Source organism: Saccoglossus kowalevskii, chromosome 5, assembly GCF_978046115.1.
Source record: "Saccoglossus kowalevskii chromosome 5, keSacKowa6.1, whole genome shotgun sequence".
NCBI classification, from domain to species: Eukaryota; Metazoa; Hemichordata; class Enteropneusta; family Harrimaniidae; genus Saccoglossus; species Saccoglossus kowalevskii.
Window position 1 is genome coordinate 37,968,728 of NC_140645.1, and position 20,711 is coordinate 37,989,438.

The following is a 20,711-nucleotide window of genomic DNA, read 5'->3' on the forward strand; positions in this document are numbered from 1 at the left end:
TTCAAAGTTATATACCTAGTGTTATCCGAATACCTCTGGGAAATAAATTACCCATTGTCACGACTGGATAAAAACGGTTTATCTGTGCAGGAAATTTTCAGTGTATGTTTTGCTATGGTTTAAAACTCCCCAGTGTCAGCATCGTGGTAAAATGAATTATCTGAATTTTATATCTTTAATCCTTTGAGGATGCACTGGGACTAATTTAATGGTGTCGTACGGTCGTACCACACAATACATCACTTGTAACGAATGTCTACTATTTCACGACAGTTGCACTTTATTTGCAACAACACTTACATCTCATACCATACTTTTTGTTCATTAGTTTTACTATTCATCGTCTCGTTGATCGCAACATAAACTATATATGAAATCATTTAACTAGAAAATATAAAAAATATAATTATTCGAGTAAGTCTCTGAATGACAGCAATATTTTCAAATGTTCAAAAAGTAGCTTTCTTACAATAAGGTTTTTTTTTCGAATGATACATTTTATGTTTTTTTACTTCGACAACTGTCAGTCTTCCCAGAGTTATACAGTCGGGGATGGGGCTTCTTCTTGATTCTGTTTAGTGTATATATATATATATATATACCGTATATACCGGTAACTATAAAACCAGACTCGTATGTCTGTATTGGTAATTATGATTTACCATCTATATTCAGATTATATTGGGATAATTGCAAATGATACGAAAGATATTTTGTATTCCTTTAAATCGTGTGTATCCCACATTATTGACTTTCAGAATGCTTCATTAGAAATGACATGTTCCATTAAAATGAAACTACTAATACAAGTTAATGAATAACTACCAAATTGATGTCTGAAAAATTAATTACCTATTTCCAAACATACGAAGTAAAATTTTAGATAAATGTTGATAAAATCATATGTATTGTAATATACTGTGGAATACTTTATTTTCGCTGGAATTAATTTTCGCTGAAAATGATTTTTGGGCGTTTTGTATAAAATTTATTTTCACTGATTTTTGATGAGTTTAATGTGAAATATAAGAAAAAAAAGTATATTCTCTGGATTTTATTTTCAAGGAATCATCCCTTCAGCGAAAATAAAGTATTCTACAGTAACCAAGCTCTATCGATGTTTGAAGAGGCTTACAAACTGAACAAGGTCTGAGCAATTATCAGTATTTTTAATATGCCACTCAAAATTCTATGAATCTACAAATAAGTCACCAATCAAAAACCAAACATGGCTAGCTTTGATTCAGTACGACTATCGCAGAAATGTGTTATAGAGGTGTATGTTTCCACAAGATATGTTGGAAGCCCGAATGTAGAGAATTATCACCCTGAATGATTCTGAAGTATAGTATTGAAAAGTTTACGGAAAGTTCAAAAGGAACCCTCCGGGGGAAAACAGTTGTTCTTAGCTATGGTGTGCCTTTTATTGATCTATTACAAATACAATTTGATCTGATGTATCATGGGAAGGTTACATATAATATACTGGGTAGATTTCAGAATAATTACAAATCAAGTCCTACAAGTAGTCTTAAGATATGCACAAAACAAAGACACACAAGCTAATCTCATTAGACTTGCACACTCACATTAACACTTTTTGTTGCGGGGACTGGATTTCATGGCCTTGGAGTGAAAGAACACTTGTCAAGCGCTATTATGAAACATTCCTCTATCACTCATGTTACATTCATCATGGAAATTTGGTGTCTCGGTGATGGTGATAAAATTATATTTAAAATATATATCAAAGTACAGTGAAGAAAATAATACATGCAATGAACTTCAGTTATGATTTGAGTCAGTACCAATACGAATGGTAGTCTGTAAGCATACTGTACACATACCATAATTAGAGTGTTATTGACTGAACTGTCAAACGACCAGTGTGAATATATTTCACATACAACAACACTGAAGTAAACAAATTGACATGCAGAATGAGCTTAAACTATAGTCGCTTTGCAAATGGGAATAGATTTTTTTTTTAAATATTACCGGTAATTCTTTTAGACTTGCACACATAAATGATTACATACAAAATAATTTTATGCAACTTCTTGACTAAAAACTATACATTATAACATTTTCGTAAGAGTCATATAACTTGCTGTACAAGGTTCTATATACGATTTTACAAACTGATGTATGAAATGTTATTATTGATATACATATCTTTTACTTTGACTGTTATTTCATTAAAAGCGGGAGGGTCGTCCCCTGCACACGCACGGGTATTGAGTCCCAAGTGACGATAACAACACATGCTAAAATCGCAAAGGCTCATGGGTAGATGCTTGTTTATAAACAATGACATGCTATGGCCAGCTGACGCATGCGCAGGTGACGACTCCCCCGCTTTAACATCATTTTATGTTAGAGTGAACCAAAACATTTCAAATTAAATCAATGACTGATGCAACACAATATAAGTAGTACATCTATTAAGTATAAGATTTTATTTACAGGTGTACAAAAAATAATAGTGGGCATTTATTCAATGGTCTTCTAAAATTATTGGTAAATGAGCAATAAAGTATGAAATAAAAAAAAAATGGGACACATTCATCATTATGTGTTCAAAATAGGACTCCTTTTTTGATTTACTGCTGCATATTTTTATCACTGAACACCATCCAAATTATCAGATGATTTGAAAACATGTATTTTGGGGTGTATGGCATCCATGTAATAGCTGTTATGTTACACATGGATTCCTACTGAAGACTGCACATAAAAGTACATATTGTTCCTGTACCATTACAAAAGAACATACCAACATTACCAAACACTCTGCATTTTCATTATAGAACATAATAATATTGATATAAGATTCACTATGTACACTTCTGTTAAAATACTGGGTTGTACACAATGGTGTTTCCAGACAATACTGAAACATACCATCATGGTGATTCCTTCCAATGATACTCAGAGACCCTATGGTGATTCCAATGATATTTAAAGATCAAGGGTGGTTCATATGATACTGAAAGATACCATGGTGAATCCAATGACATTCTAGTGCTATGAGGCTGGTTCCGATGTCTGTTTCTGATCTTTTTGTTTGGCAAGAAATCTTTTAAAAGATTCATATTCTTTTCTTTCTTCCTCATCTAAGAAAAAATAAATAAAAGATTTAAATCATATTGGCTTTTATATTTATTAGAAATTAAATGAGATTAGAGTGATTAGAGATATTTGAGAAGAGCCCAGTGCAGGAATATTCCTCCTTTTTATATTGCTAGGTCCAGATGACCGGTAATAACATGTGGTGATTGTGTTGTCATTTGTCCACCACATTTGTGGAATGTACTTGCAATCCACATAAAAACAGCCCCATTAGAGTCAATTTCAAGGCAGCATTGTACACTATTGTAAATTATTAATCTGTAATATATACAGTTTACATGACACTTACATCAGTTTTAATGTGTGATATACCTTGCACTGTTTATCAAACAATAATAGAATTACAGCCATTCCCTAGCATGTTAGATAAACATAGCTCATCTCAACAAAAATCAGTGTTGTCAGTTTCTAATACAAGTACTGTAGAATACTTTATTTTCGCTTGGAATTTATTTTCACCATTTTCGCTGAAGGGATCATTTCGTGAAAATAAATATTTCACATTAAACTCATCAAAAATCAGTGAAAATAAATTCCATACAAAATGCCCAAAAAGCCTTTTCAGTGAAAATTAAGTATTCCACAGTAAATCATTTAACGTTCCTTTTATCCTTTCAATAAACTCCACATAAAGTCATAGAAAACACATGAGCTAATGGCACACTTTATTTAGTCATAGCCACTTAGAGATCTTTTAGTTGAAATAACACAATCAACTTTAACAACACAAGAAGATAAAGATTTTATCATTCTAATTCAATGTCTTTTAAATCCCATGCCACTTAGTTGGTAGGCTGAGTGAAAAGAGGGCTACTAAACATGTGACCAATATATCACACTAGTAGTAGGCAGGAGAATCTGTTTCCTGCAATGAAAACTGTACCTTCTGAATCCATGGTAACTGTCTCCTCTTCATCAGAATCATCATCATCTGCCCGAGGACCTATCACCGGTGCCATTTTAGTCAATAGCTCTGTAGATACAATAACATGATTCATTCTGTTTGAGTGCTTGTTTTGGCAAAGGTATGAAGATTGATCTGTGAAACATACCATTACATCAGACAACAGTTTGTGATGGAATATACCCAGTACTAATAATTTACTTTTGATGCCAAAAAAAACATTCCTTATTTAGGAATCTGAGAATATTATTACCAGGGAATATTGGCAGTGACTACCGTAATTACCAGGCAAGTGGTTAGATTACCTTGTGAATGAGTTTGTTGGATTTTAACATCCATTCCCTTTCCAATATCTTTCCTCAATTTTGTTAGTTGTTCTTTTTGTTTCTGTTCTTCAGCTTTTATCTGTAGTGGTAAAATAATACTTAAGTTTATCTGCATAATCATTATTGAAAGAGGTAGCAGCTATTATCATATATATTTAAAAAAAATAATGATTTATATCTGAGAAGATGCTGGAAGTTTTTATATAATAATTGTCTATTTAAAAAAAATTAAGTGTGTATATATCTTGCTTTGTACTCAGTATTGATATAAAAGTGTGTCTTTTTAAGTCAAAATCTATCCATAATTTCTGTGAAGGTTGATAATAAATTGCACATTTATTGGTTTATTATGTACAATCACATTATGCATAGAATAATTTCAAAATTAGTGATCTGCATAGCATAACAAACCCATGGCATAAGTGAAGTTTCAATCAGAATAATTCTGGATTTTAACTTGACCTACTTTAAGTGTTGTGATAATAAGTAAAATAGGGAATAACAACTGTCAATTTTAAAAGTATTACCTTTTCACGTTTCAGCCTTTCAAATTCTGGTTTGTATTCTCTGAAAGATGGATATATAAATGTAAACAAGTGTGGTGAACTTTGACATTAACTGGGTGACATGAACTTTGACATTAACTGGGTGACATGAACTTTGACATAACTGGCTGACATGAACTTTGGCATAACTGGCCGACATGAACTTTGACATAACTGGCTGACATGAACTTTGACATAACTGGCTGACATGAACTTTGGCATAACTGGCTGACATGAACTTTGGCATAACTGGCGGACACGAGCTTTGGCATAACTGGCCGACATGAACTTTGACATTAACTGGGTGACATGAACTTTGACATAACTGGCTGACATGAACTTTGGCATAACTGGCGGACACGAGCTTTGACATAACTGGCTGACATGAACTTTGGCATAACTGGCTGACACGAACTTTGGCATAACTGGCTGACATGAACTTTGACATAACTGGCTGACATGAACTTTGGCATAACTGGCGGACACAAGCTTTGACATAACTGGCTGACACGAACTTTGGCATAACTGGCTGACACGAACTTTGGCATAACTGGCTGACATGAACTTTGACATAACTGGCTGACATGAACTTTGGCATAACTGGTGGACACGAGCTTTGACATAACTGGCTGACACGAACTTTGGCATAACTGGCTGACATGAACTTTGACATAACTGGCTGACACGAGCTTTGGCATAACTGGCTGACATGAACTTTGACATAACTGGCTGACACGAACTTTGACACAACTGGCTGACACGAGCTTTGACATAACTGGCTGACACGAGCTTTGACATAACTGGCTGACATGAACTTTGGCATAACTGGCTGACATGAACTTTGGCATAACTGGCTGACATGAACTTTGGCATAACTGGCTGACATGAACTTTGACATAACTGGCTAACATGAACTGTGACATGACTGGATGACATGAACTTTGACATAACTGGCTGACATGAACTTTGGCATAACTGGCTGACATGAACTTTGGCATAACTGGCTGACATGAACTTTGGCATAACTGACTGACATGAACTTTGACATAACTGGCTGACATGAACTTTGGCATAACTGGTTGACATGAACTTTGACATAACTGGCTGACATGAACTTTGGCATAACTGGCTGACATGAACTGTGACATAACTGGCTGACATGATCTTTGACATGATATGACATAAACGCATGATAGATAAAATTAGAGATTGCATGCAGTGTAGTGTTATACCAGCTGTGGCACACAAGCAAAAACATCCCTACAAATACCTTTCAATACATATGTACTAAACTCCTCTATAAGAGCACAACTTTCTTTCACAGGCACTATTAACACATATATGGCAGTAACTGTAAACAATGTACACGTATTCAAAACATGCTTTCTAAGCTTATTTGTTCTACAGACCAATGTATATATCACTGGTGCATTTCTGGTTAGAGAAATAGAATTTCTCTCCCTGTTTTTCTTGAGATGATTCACAACAATTTCAGGCAATAAATGTGATATCTACAACACTTACGTTTCATATTCTTCAACAGCTTCATCTATTTTGTCAAGAAATTCTTTGATGCCATCTCCTGTGACAGCAGAGACTCCAACACACTGCAATGCAGAAGATTATGGTCAATGCGTGAAGGGAGACGGTCAATATGTGAGATGGTCAAAATGTGAGATGGTCAAAATGCGAGACAGTCAATATGTGAGATGGTCAATATGCGAGACAGTCAATATGTGAGTTGGTCAATATGTGAGATGGTCAAAATGCGAGACAGTCAATATGTGAGTTGGTCAATATGTGAGATGGTCAATATGCGAGACAGTCAATATGTGAGTTGGTCAATATGTGAGATGGTCAAAATGCGAGACAGTCAAAATGCGAGACAGTCAAAATGTGAGATGGTCAAAATGCGAGACAGTCAATATGTGAGTTGGTCAATATGTGAGATGGTCAATATGCGAGACAGTCAATATGTGAGATGGTCAATATGTATTGATGCTCAAGATGTGAAAAGTTCAATATGTATTGACGGTCAAAATGTGAGATATCAAATATATGAGATGGTCAATAACATATTGATGGTCAAAATGTGAGATGGTCCATACGTATTGATGGTCAAAATTTGGATGGTCAATACATATTGATAATCAATACATATCGATGGTCAAAATATGAGATGGTCAATACATATTGATGGTCAAAATGGGAGATGGTCAATATGTGAGATGGCCAATATGTATTGATGATCAATACATATTGATGGTCAGTACGTATTGATGATCAATACATATTGATGGTTAATACATATTGATGGTCAGTACATAATGATGGTCAAAATGGGAGATGGTCAACACGTATTGATAATCAAAACTTGAGATGGTCAAAATGTGAGATGGTCAATGCATATTGATGGTCAAAATGTGAGATGGTCAACACGTATTGATGATCAAAACTTGAGATGGTCAAAATGTGAGATAGTCAATGCATATTGATGGTCAAAATGTGAGATGGTCAATACATATTGATGGTCAAAATTTGGATGGTCAATACAAATTGATGGTCAAAATGGGAGATGGTCAATATGTGAGATGGCCAATATGTATTGATGATCAATACATATTGATGGTCAGTACGTATTGATGATCAATACATATTGATGGTTAATACATATTGATGGTCAAAATGTGAGATGGTCAATACATATTGATGGTCAAAATGTGAGATGGTCAATACATATTGATGGTCAAAATTTGGATGGTCAATACATATTGATGGTCAAAATGGAAGATGGTCAGTATGTATTGATGACCAATACATATTGATGGTCAAAATGGGAGATGGTCAATACGTATTGATGATCAATACATATTGATGGTCAGTATGTATTGATGATCAATACATATTGATGGTCAAACTGTGAGATGGTCAACACGTATTGATGATCAAAACTTGAGATGGTCAAAATGTGAGATGGTCAATGCATATTGATGGTCAAAATGTGAGATGGTCAATACATATTGATGGTCAAAATGGAAGATGGTCAATACGTATTGATGATCAATACATATTGATGGTCAAAATGGAAGATGGTCAATACGTATTGATGATCAATACATATTTATGGTCAGTATGTATTGATGATCAATACACATATTGATGGTCAAAATGTGAGATGGTCAACACGTATTGATGATCAAAACTTGAGATGGTCAAAATGTGAGATGGTCAATGCATATTGATGGTCAAAATGTGAGATGGTCAATACATATTGATGGTCAAAATTTGGATGATCAATACATATTGATGGTCAAAATGTGAGATGGTCAACACGTATTGATGATCAAAACTTGAGATGGTCAAAATGTGAGATGGTCAATGCATATTGATGGTCAAAATGTGAGATTGTCAATACATATTGATGGTCAAAATTTGGATGATCAATACGTATTGATGATCAAAACTTGAGATGGTCAAAATGTGAGATGGTCAATGCATATTGATGGTCAAAATGGGAGATGGCCAATACATATTGATGGACAAAATTTGAGACCGGCAATATTTGTTATAGTCCTCATATCATGTTCTGTTTTATACGGAAACATACAGCTACATACACAATGTATTGTTTAGATAACAGTGGAACATTAGATGACAAGTCATTGTCAATGACACGTCCCCGTTCCGTTCATATTTGAGTGACATATACATTCAAAGCAGATCATGACCGAAATGCACCTGCATATGTACAACACATTGTACTAAATCTGAACAAAATCCATCCATGCATGCATGACTGAGATCCGGTTCCGGAATTGTGAAAATATGTGATTTTGATGCATTTTCGGCCTTAAAATGGCCATCATTCAGCTATTGTTAAGCAGATCATGAAACAAATGCACATATCTATTTGTGACATGATGTACCATGTGTGTGTGAAGTTTGAACTTGATCAATCCAGACATGTCTTGGATACGAATCCAGAACTGAATTCTGTAACAAAATGGCCGCCAGTCGGCCATTTCGAACTTGATCTGAAATAAAAAAAATGACGTGCATCAAGGACCTATTATGTTTAATGTATGTACCAAATTTGAACAAAATCCGTCCATGCATAACTGAGATCCGGGTCCGGAATGGTGAAAATGTGCCCATATAATGTGTGATGTATGAGTGAAGTTAATCGGTCCATGTATGTTCGAGATACAGGTGATCACGGACGCACGCACACAGGGCAAAACATAAGTACCCGTTTTCGGACTACGTCCGAACGGGGACTAAAAATGCAAGGATCAAAATTGTTCCTGTGATCACAACTTATTTTTGTATTCAACAGAGACCAGCTGCTACAGCAAATTAAATTGATAACAATAATATCTTACTTTTAAATGTTGGTAGAATTCATCTAAGACTAGACTTAGTGATCGTGTCAGATTTGATGTGTACGATGTTTCACTCTCCAATGCTTCTTGAAATGATTCAAAGTCTCTCATCCACTCTATCGCAAATTCACTGTCAACAATGTCTGTCTGTAAATAAAGATTATATTTTTTTCATTTTTGTCATGGTTTTCATCCTGGTAAGATAATAAACTTATTATCGATAGCTTAGTCAAACATTTGTGCTATGCAAGACTATGGGAGGATCCACATTCTGTGTCGATAAAATCCCATAAGAGGGGCTATGGACTCACAGCTAATTATCTTCAGTGATTGCCAATCATTAAAAATCACAAGTAGCAACAATATCCTGTTATCCATTTGTCGATGACACGACTTTGAATAACATGATTTTTGAATAAGACGATTTTTGAATAACACAACTTTTGAATAACACAACTTTTGAATAACACGATTTTTTTGAATAACACAACTTTTGAATAAGATGATTTTCGAATAAGACAATTTTTGAATAACATGACTTTTGAATAACACAACTTTTGAATAAGATGATTTTTGAATAAGTCGAATTTTGAATAACATGACTTTTGAACAACACAACTTTTGAATGAGAATTTTCGAATAACACAACTTTTGAATAAGACGGTTTTTGAATAACTACTTTTGAATAACACAACTTTTGAATAAGACAACTTTAGAATAACATAATTTTTGAATAAGACAACTTTTGAATAAGACAACTTTTGAATAACACAATTATTGAGTAACACAACTTTTGAATAACACGACTTTTGAATAACATGACTTTGAATAACACAATTTTTGAATAACACGATTTTTGAATTACAAGATTTTTGAATAAAACAATTTTTGAATAACACAACTTTTGAATAAGACGATTTTTGAAAGACACAACTTTTGAATAACAGACTCACCTTGTTTAAAACGATCACAAATGGAAGTCTATATTTGTAAAGAATACTGCAAATAAAAATGTTTTCATTATTTTCTGAAATACATAAACTTTTTATTTTAAATAAAACAGCCTGGTGACATTTCTAGTCATTGAAGTCACTGCTGTCTTTTTTGTCCTAGGTGCTAATTGCTAGTGTTTCATGTACATTCTAACCATGTGAGGTTATTACAAGGATGCAGCAAAATAAGTATGTAGGCAGTATTGGCCGATGCACAGCAGACTGTGGCTGACCCAATCACTTTTGCCTACCACCCTTGCTTGTAGGCATTCATGCACACTGTGGCCCAAGCTTGACCTTGTGAACACCAAAAATCAATGTTTTACACAAACTAAACCTGCGTATTTTGATCCATATTTTTTTTATCAAAACCAGTAACTAATTGCAAATAATATCTATTTGGTCTAAATTGTAACCAAAACATCACATAAAAATTACAGAAAAGATTGGAGAATATTGAAGCAGAATTTGGCGGGAATAAATACCTACCTACATGCATATAACATATTTGACATGAATGTGACAGGATTGACAGACCTAGGGGTGTCCATTACATAAACAACGATGGTTGGAAACGCTGATGCCTGCAAAGACATAATTATAATATATCATTGCCCATATTTGGACATGTTTACGAAAATCATCATCGTAAAAATAAAAACATCAGTACATATGAATTCAAACAAAGCACTTGAAATTTAAACATTCTTTTATAATCTACTCAGTGTTTCAGCACAGATCAATACATCTGTTTTCTCATCCAATAGGGCATTGTGGGGGATTCATTATCGTTTGAATGAGGTAGTACTCTAATTTGTTCCATGACATTAAATGACATTAAACTCTACTGAAACAAAACGAAAAATCAAAGACACGATTTTTCGGGTTTGCGACGCATTTGATTGTTCAAATCACGGAGATATTCCTCAAATAGGGCACTTGTCATCCAGGCTTTCTTATTTGAATTACAGTATACAGGCAAAGTTTTTGGATCAATATTTTTAAAACAGCGTGGTTTCGCTGCCTTTCCGATGACGAACGGTTTTATATTCTCGCCAGTCATGCTGCATGTAAACAACGCGGTCAGTCTCTCCTTTGAATCTTTGACGCCTTTACAATCGTCTGATTTTGTTCCAAGTGTTCTATCAGACAAGGCTCTAAAATAAACACCAGTTTTATCGGTATTAAAAATATCTTCTGGCCTGTACCCTTCACACAGTTGACCAATGCGTTGTTTGAAATCTTCCACCACTTCCAAATCTACATCGGCACTCTATCCGTTGACTTTGAACGATTTAATCGAATAGCGCCCTCTCCAGCTTTCAAGGCATCCGTTAGAAGCTTTGAAATCTTGGACACCAAGTTCAGACGCAAATGACAATGCTTTTTCCTGCAACATCGGACCAGATATCGGAATATGCTTTGCACGAGCCTGCTGAAACCATGTCCAAACTAAGCCATTTATTTCTTCAAATTTCGATGAAGTATTGATGTGCTGTCTGGATCCATCGATGTTATTTTCAAACTGCTTCATGTAGTCTGCCTTTTTCTTTATGATGTCTGTCACTGTAGATTTCCCGATGCCATACTTCTGGCTAACTTGTTGTCGAGTTAGATTTGTTGACTCAGAATCCTTGATAAGCTTGACTTTGTCAGCTAGGGTAAGTTCTACCCTACGACGTTTCTGTGGTGGTCGGCTCATGGTAAATAAAAGCAGTAAATAAACGATATCGATAGTTGGAGAGCATGGTGCTTGTAGTGATCGCTGTCAAAAACAGAGTGACTGGAAAACTGATCGATCGATCTTCTTATGGGAAAAATTCTTTTGTTTTAATTACAGAAAACATGATAAAACATTATTTCACACTTTTCCTGTAAACAATCTTTTTGTTTATATCCGGTGTCATTATACTGTCCAGACACCACGCGATGTCTGGGCGTGTGGTGTGAGAAACTTAATAAGTTGCCATTGTTTTACGCGGGACGTTACTTGGAGTGTGAGATTTGGTATTGTTCACGGTAAATTGAACACAATGCACACTTTTTAGGTCGGACAGACCGGATTACTAGACAGCGGATGTGATGCAACTGGTCGGATGATCAATGTATTCAGTGTGAAAATTGGACTTGGGACCGATCAATGCGGTCGGTGTTCGGAGTAGACAGTGGTCGGATTTCACAGGTTGTTTTAACATAGTCGTCTATTGAGAAATTTTTGGGGCTGCATAAATCGGTCGGTTCTTACAGTGGGTTGGTTTATCCAGGGATTTTACTGTATCAGGAATATAATAGATAGTAGTATCAGAAAGAATGGATTCAACAGATTGCATATACAGTGTTCTCCCCAGGATGTAAACAGCGTGGCGGTCCTGCCACTGTGCTTCGATTTGCTGCCACACCGGCCTGACACCGCCACGATGATTAGCAAGACCGCCACAGTGCTTCTTTTCATTGGGGGATCTCGTCACGCTGGTCGGCCTGACCGGCACTCAAAATTAGCGACCACCGCGGAAACGCTTCCGACTATTGTCATATTGTTATTATACTTACGTACTGACCGACACGCATCCTGCCAGTCGTGGATAATAATTTGTAAACAATAGACATAGTCGCACGATACGTAGTCAATTTTGTAAAATTAGCACCTCTTTGTTTGTAAGTAAATACTTTCTGACGATAGACGTAGTCTTTAGTTTGAAAGCTAAAATTCTTTCAAAATCAATTCCACCCCGATATAACATGAGCAAAGCAGAGTTCACGATCAGTTTACGCTACTCAAGAAAAAAACAACGTGTTTATTGCGTTATTGGGTAAAATACATTTGAACTGTTATCATCGTGAATTATGTAAAAACTCTTCTTTCAATACTTTTTTTTACCTTTTAAAAATTTCTAATCACCTCTTTCAAAAACCATCATGCAGTTTTCATCTGAAATTCATACCAACACATCGTGCTACGACATCGCTTTACTTCCGCAATGTAATTTTTATGATCACGATCATTCGGAAAACTTCGGGTTCTACCGGCATTACCATGCGACATTTTGACTGGTAAATGCCGTTTTTGACCCACCGGGTCAAAGGACACATGCCGGTCAACTAATGCGTCATAACTATCATGGCGGGTCTGTGTTTTTCACCGAAGTGATCGAGTGATCAAAAATAATTTCTCCCGATAAAACTAGCTTCAAATTTTACGTTTTTTCATATAAAAAAAGAAGTATTTAATTTTTGCATGGCATCATGACCGAGTAAGAGAAATTATTGGTATAACCGGTGTATAACATCGCGAAGTAAGTTATGTCACGTCGTAACTTTGATCGTTTGGAAGTGTTATTTGTTCGTTCATTTACTGTAAATGTAAACGTTAGAAGCTGATGGTTGGAATAATAACCAACAATCCGCCAAATAACTACATGGTCGATTTTTTGAAGGAGAATTTTGTAGTCAATAAGATCATGAAAGTGGTGAACATTATCCTGGCTCAAACGTTTCAAATGAGTTTCATTTAACCTTTTACAATTTATTTGTTTCTTTTTAGTCTGCAGCATTTGCATTTCGAGAATGTTTCATTTTTAAATTCAAACTCTTCTAAATTGTGAAACGTAATATTTTGACTCCAAAAAAAAAATATTTTCCCTGTGACGGAGCTCATTAATACTACAAAAGTGCCCAAAATAAAAGTGCTTATAACACTGTGTGAAGCAAATAAATATCTGCCACATTGTTTTTAAAAATATATGTTGTTTATTGTGTGGGTGTAAATGTGCTTTGGTCAATTTCCATTATTATGTAAATGATATGCAAATGATATGCAAATTAGACCGCCACAGTGGTTTAAATTCCTGGGGAGAACACTGATATATTATGTACTCACCAGTGTTTCTGATATAATAGCCCCTGACGCAGACCATGTAAAAACTTCAATCTGTCCTGGTGTGTCAAATAATATATATCTAATAATGCAAATAGTGAGAAATACAATGTTAGTTTAAAAAGCTGGTTTTATTACAGCCATGTGACACCATGCTTGGCCCCTAAAAACAAAGTTCACATATGTTGAATTGCAAACTATAAGGTACTGACTTAACATGATGTTCATGGCGAAACTGAATTTCTAAGCATGTCTTCAGTTCGCACCAATTTATCACAATTCACCATTAAAAAACTAATGGTTGACCCATCAATGTCAGCAAAGTCAATCCCAGATGTAATTACAAGCAAATTTCAATGTGATTTGCATTGTAAGTGTGTCTCTGTATATCTACTGTAGCATTTCCCCTTTCAAGGTGAGTTTCAGTTGTTTTAATTAATAACTGACGATTCATCAAACCAATGTAGTTGTTTAACATCATAATTGGTAACAATATCCATGACATCCAGAGTTCATTTTATTATGATCTGTCCTGTACTCAGCGGCAACACTGGTTTAGATCATTCCCCAAATTTTTGACAAACAAAACACAGGGCAGTAAGATTAGAAGAAATTTGCTGCCAAAAATTTGTGTATCCCATATACACACATTTTTGGCAGCAAATTTCTTCTAATCTCTTTTAAATAAATACTTTTTGTATAATTTAAAGTGCTGCAACACGTTATCGTAAGTTTCACACATTCTAGTGGACCATCAGAACCACTTTCACCGGTTAAGGTGATTTTATTACATATATTATCCACAGTTGATTTTTCACACCAACCGTTTATGCAATGTCAGTCTAAGCCAAATACAGTTCAACTATTTTTTTGAATCGCAACATGATAACTGTGAATGCTACAGTCAGTGTGTTGTTCAAAGTCTGCGATGTACAATGTTTCTCCTTTTTCCTTGCTTAGAATTCACGCACGTCTTCTTAGCACAGGTTAACATTTTTGAACTTTTTTTACCTTTAGCTCGTGCTAAAGAGCTGTATTTGAACGCAATTATCATCATTCAAAAAATGACTGAAACAATAGAAAAGTTGGGATGACATATGCATGAATATATGACAAGCACAATACGATAAATGTACGTTATCCTTTTCACCACCAGACTTTCTCACCCAAAACGGTTTTGTACTTTTTTCTTATATTCTTCAATATTTCTGGAAATGAACCCTAATTTTGGAGCAAAGGGACAAAATTTGAGTCAATTTTCAGTTTTTACTCACAAAAATTGAAATTTGCAGACTAGCACAGGGACTATTTTGTGAATTTGTGATAAAAAGAGAGAAATGGTGGTGAAAATGTTAATCTGACTAATTACAATTTACAATGTATATATCCTTACTCGTATTCTTGACTTCTTTTGTCAATAAACTTCATAACTTGATCAAACCTAGTAGCGAATAAATTTAGCGATGTCATAATTCCACCATTCGGTCCCAATCCGTACTGCTTCATCACTTCTTTGTAATTCACAGTGTCGCGCACATCTATAAATAACCACAATTGACAGCATATTTACGACATGGTTTGTAACTTACAATCAGTTCTGGCAGGTTTACTTCTCTCAGTCTTTAAAGCAAATTTTGTTGTATTTTTTGTAATATTTGCCACTTTCACTGATTTTTAGTACAAACAAGTAGAATTTGATATTGCATACAGAAAAATGAAAAGTTTAAAAATTGTGGTTACATGTATTAAAATTTTTGGGAGAAATTACTAAATACACAAATGTAGAATAGGAGACTTGTTGTGAAATGCGACAGAAAGTAACAAAGAAGGTTAATGGTGTAAAGGTCGAGGGTTCAGGGTCCAAAATAATAATGGGAGTAAAAAGCTGTTTTAATACAATTTATCGCAAATACCATAATTTTCCTTCCAATATGTTTTTTTTTCATTATATGGATTAATCAACAATCAGTGTTTTATTACAAATGTACTGCAGTTGATTTTGATTTGTCACTGAAATAAAAATCGGTATTTCCACACCTCATATGCAAATGAGGTCTGACAGCAAACTAAGTAGGCCATTCAGGAGTACCGTTTTTCGAAACATAGCAGAAATGAACAATATTTAGTATGATATTTTTCCCTTGGGGTACCATGAATATACTTGCCAAGGGAAATGAAATTTGAACAAGAGTAATGGTATTTTTAGGCAGTCACTTATTTTGACTAAAACTAATTTGCGTGTCACCCATGCAATAATGTTTTCGGTATTTTCACGGTCTATAGGCAAATGAACATGGTATGCTTGTGCACGGCCGCAGGATACACCGCATCACTCGTGAAAATAACTTCCATACGCAACGAAAGCCACGGGCAGGGTGTGGGGTTCTGTCATATTATTAAGAAACAGTTACCTATATTTGCAGGAAATGGCACATCATGAACGGCAGGGTCTAAATTCACGACATACGGCGGCCGTTTCTTGGTATATAAATATGCAGTAAGGCGCTGAAAAAAAGATGAAGAGTAAACGATGAACATTACATAATAAGAGGAGGGATGTAGTTGGTGTCATGTGAGATAATTATAAAACAAATACTAATTAGTGAGTCTGTGAACGAATTGGTTGGTGTTCATCTTGGGTTGGTTGGTTTGTAAAGCAAATGCTATGTAGAATACAGCAATAATTTCACTCATTTCTGTTCATGCAATCAGATATTTACAAACCTCTACAGTGTTATTGACAATTTTGTTTGGAAATATGTTTCAGACTTTCAATGCCTATCTGCATACATAGATATCTGAGTTGTATCTTATCAGTCATTGATATATCATGTATTTCATAAATCCTTAATTATATGTTACTATGCCAACAGACAGACATGTTAATTATATATATAGTATAATTTTATAAATGATAAATATACCTGTTTTCATTTGAAATCCACCAGGCACCTCTCTCCATTCAGGCAAGTGTTTGTGTATAAATTTGATTATGTTAGAACAGCCTACGTCACTGCGCACTGTACAATATCTAACTGTCATTTATAAATATTTTCGTTTATAAAAATGTAAAAGTACCTATGTAATGTTCTTTCTACAGTGAATGGCAGAAACATGGGGACATTATAAACATTTCATAAAATTTTTTTTTTATAAATCAAAAAAACTGTTAGATTTCAAATAGACAAATCCAGAAAAGGAGTTGTACTAATATTCATGCACATTTGTGTCCAGATGTCGAATGGCGAGAGTGTCCAAACTTGCAGGGCCATATCGTACGACCTAGGGCAGCATAATCCATATCCAGTCCATAAAAGTTTATCATACACCTTATAGGTGTAATTTTACCATGGCGTGACATCAATTACACAACATAATTTAGAATGATGCATTTTGTTTTGATTGATGAATGCCAGGTAAGCTGGACCGAGCGCGATATGGGTAATTATTGCCCTGATGTGAGGGCGCCCTTCCCCTAGAGTTACAAGGCCGGACAATACACGGTATATGATAATCTCAACATAACAAACCCAATAAGTCATATTCTGCTCACTGCGAGATCTCGCGTGGCCAAGCTTTACATCCTTAGCAACCAGTTTTGATCATGTGACACAGGTCAAGCTTTCCCCTAGAAACGATGGCAGTGCCATTGATCACTCTGTTGTATTCTGTTCACACAACAATATCAACTGTAAATAAATGCAACAATGGGAGTTGAATCGTGCTCTTACAATGAAAGCAAGCGTGATTCTCGATTTCATTTAAGGGATTACACGAAAATGCGTGAAATGGGACAACTATCACGCCTAGTGGCATCACGATAACTTATTCAAGATGGCGGCAAACACAGGGATTTCGCTGTAGTTTTTCGCGGTTTTCGTCTTGAAATCGACCAATTTCGGACCATCGCCCTCAAAATAATTGATGAAATAGTTCTCGGACCCATCAACAGTAGAAAGGTAGAAATTAAGGAAAATAGTGAAAAAAACGGCTGTTACGACCAGACATGATTTCAGTTCGGTAAAATAGGGTAACTCGCAAAGGATGGAACTGTAGCTCCATGGTTTCACGTTAACACCACGACGAACGAAATAACCGACAGCAAAACCAAGTGAGCTACAGAATTGCAGCTAGGTTCAACCACGGTTTCGTTCAACACAATGGCAACAGCAGACTGCAACCTCTGCGGTCGATCCACACAACCACAACTTTCGGAAAAGACTTCTGCCAGTCACTAAATTCCACGCAAACATGATTTCGTCAGTCCCAAGAGTTCCACAACATTCATAACCACTTTAGTTCAGTCTTTGGAAGGAATTCAGTCGATTTAACAGAAGAATCGACCTGCCCACACAGACGGAAACAATTTGACTGACCGGCACGGGACGCACAGACTTATTCATAAACAAAGTTATTCCAACACCATACTATAGATGGCGCTCTCTCTATAGACCGCCACAGTAGAGTTTTGGGGGGCTAATTTGCATAATTTTTGGCAGATCGACTTCTCATGAACAAATTACCATCTACACTCATCAAGGCATCCACACACCAAAAATCGAGTCAAATGGTTGGGTGGTTTTTGAGAAGAAGTCATGCACAGACAGAGAGACAGACAGATACAAATGTAGACAGACGGACAACAGACGCAGGACAGAAACCCATCCCATAGGCTCAGTGGACCTATGGTCCCTTGAGCCAAAAACAAGCCCCTCAAGAAATATTCTCCCTAATAGTTCTGAGTGGATGTATTCTGGCCACAGTCCTGGCTGACTTTACGTTAGCCACAGTCCCTCTATAGTCTATAGAGGAACTGTGCATTAGCCATTCGGCCGTTACGTCAGCTGACGTTACGCCAGTCATTCCAGTTTGTATCCACACCCCCTACATGGATGGTTATAGTAAAAAATGTACCCCTCGGATTAGTTTTTGATAACTCCTCCCTGGAAATATACAACAGCATTTCAGCATCCAGGAAAACATTTTTTTACCCAAAATGTACCCCATGTAATTAACAGTCCAAAATTGCAGATACAAACTGCAATAACCCAACCCTGTAGGAGCCCACAGTAAAATCATCACCCTGTGGATTCATTTACGGTGACCCCCCTCCTCCCGGAACAGAAAAAGTACATTATTTTATACCCTCCGGAATTATACATGTACCATCCATATGGGGGGTGTGGATACAAATTGGAATGACCCGTAAACAACACCAAGCAACAACGTTGCATGTACATGTACGTGTTGTAAGTATTCAGAAATTGCAGGAATATATAGTACATCCTTCTGAGGCCATAACGTTATGGCTAACTTCAACGGAAAATTCGTATTATTAATGAAAGGTGCCGAATACCTGTGGAAAATGAAACAAGGCAGAAACACAATCACGACGTGCAGCCTTCGTACATGAAAACTCATGTCGTTGGTGTTGAGAGGCTGTGGTTTAGGATCGTTGCCTCAGTATCTTTAGAATTACTTACTTGTACAAATGTAGTCTTTCCGGATCCTGCCATGCCGAGAACAATCAAACACGGCGGTTTTTTCCCCTTTTTTACGGGGTCTGCTTCGCTGGACCCAGAAGCGGCAGACATGCTTTCTTCATTGGCAGCAGCCATTTTGATTTTGTAAATAGCGCCAGCATAGTCTAAATTACAAGTGCTTTTTTTTTTTTTTTTTTTTTTTTTGCTTTTGATTTGAGGGCGCCAATCAAACAGCATTACAACTATGCCGAACATTGTAACGTTTAGGTGTATCGTGGAGGTAAAAGACATATATAAACCATGATTGATCACTCTGACGCAACACACAATATAGAATCGAATATTTTATTTGACTCGAAATAATGTAAGAAATTACATAACTTATGGCCAAAAAACAACATAGTAACGCACAAATACAACAATAATAAAATAAAAATTAAAAATTAATTTCTAAGATTTTATGTATATAACTCCTAAACTGCTGGCAATGAAACTTTCTTTAGAACTCACCAGTTTCTTAAACATGATCTGCTTAGGCAAACTTTGAAATTCTTTGTGCATTGAGATTGCTCTCATAAATTTGCCCCTAGCAGATTCAATCTCTGGGTTCCTGTAATCTAAGAAAGCATGCATCTCATTGCCAACAGCTAGATCATCACATAGCATACATAGCCTTTCCTTTGTAAATACCTTAATTTCTCTATTGGTAGTTTATGTGCAGAAATTCTGAATTTAGTGATGGCAACTCTGTGTTTGACATTATTTACATATTCCAAATATGGTTCCAAAGAGTATTTAGATTTGAAATTGTTATATGTACGTAGCTTGTTATTTTCTTTTTTATGTAAGGTAGGAGACCACAAATCTTTTATAAATTTTTGCTTTAATTTGTTTTCAAAACTGTCAACATCATGGCCAATCTCATTGGTTTTAGTATTTTCTGGTAGTTTACGTACAAAATTTGTCCATGTGTTGCCTGTATTTTTGCTTTCATTGTTGTAGACAGAATGCACTAACACATTACATTCATCTGTTACAATTCTGTCATGATACCTAATCATCTGTCTGCAAGT

At 35.6% G+C, this 20,711-nt stretch overlaps 1 protein-coding gene across 1 annotated transcript; it reads right to left on the reverse strand.

Moving 5' to 3' along the window:
• Nucleotides 1-1,150: 1,150 nt before the first annotated feature.
• On the reverse strand, nt 1,151-19,778 carry LOC102805485 (GPN-loop GTPase 1-like). Its single transcript, XM_006822704.3, has 12 exons — nt 19,639-19,778; nt 16,567-16,660; nt 15,549-15,693; nt 14,159-14,237; nt 10,771-10,865; nt 10,243-10,288; nt 9,290-9,436; nt 6,432-6,514; nt 4,890-4,929; nt 4,342-4,441; nt 4,016-4,105; nt 1,151-3,116 (listed from the first exon to the last, which is right to left on the reverse strand). Exons 1-12 carry the CDS (start codon nt 19,771-19,773, stop codon nt 3,028-3,030), a joined length of 1,143 nt encoding a protein of 380 aa, XP_006822767.2. The 5' UTR covers nt 19,774-19,778; the 3' UTR covers nt 1,151-3,027.
• Nucleotides 19,779-20,711: the final 933 nt, after the last annotated feature.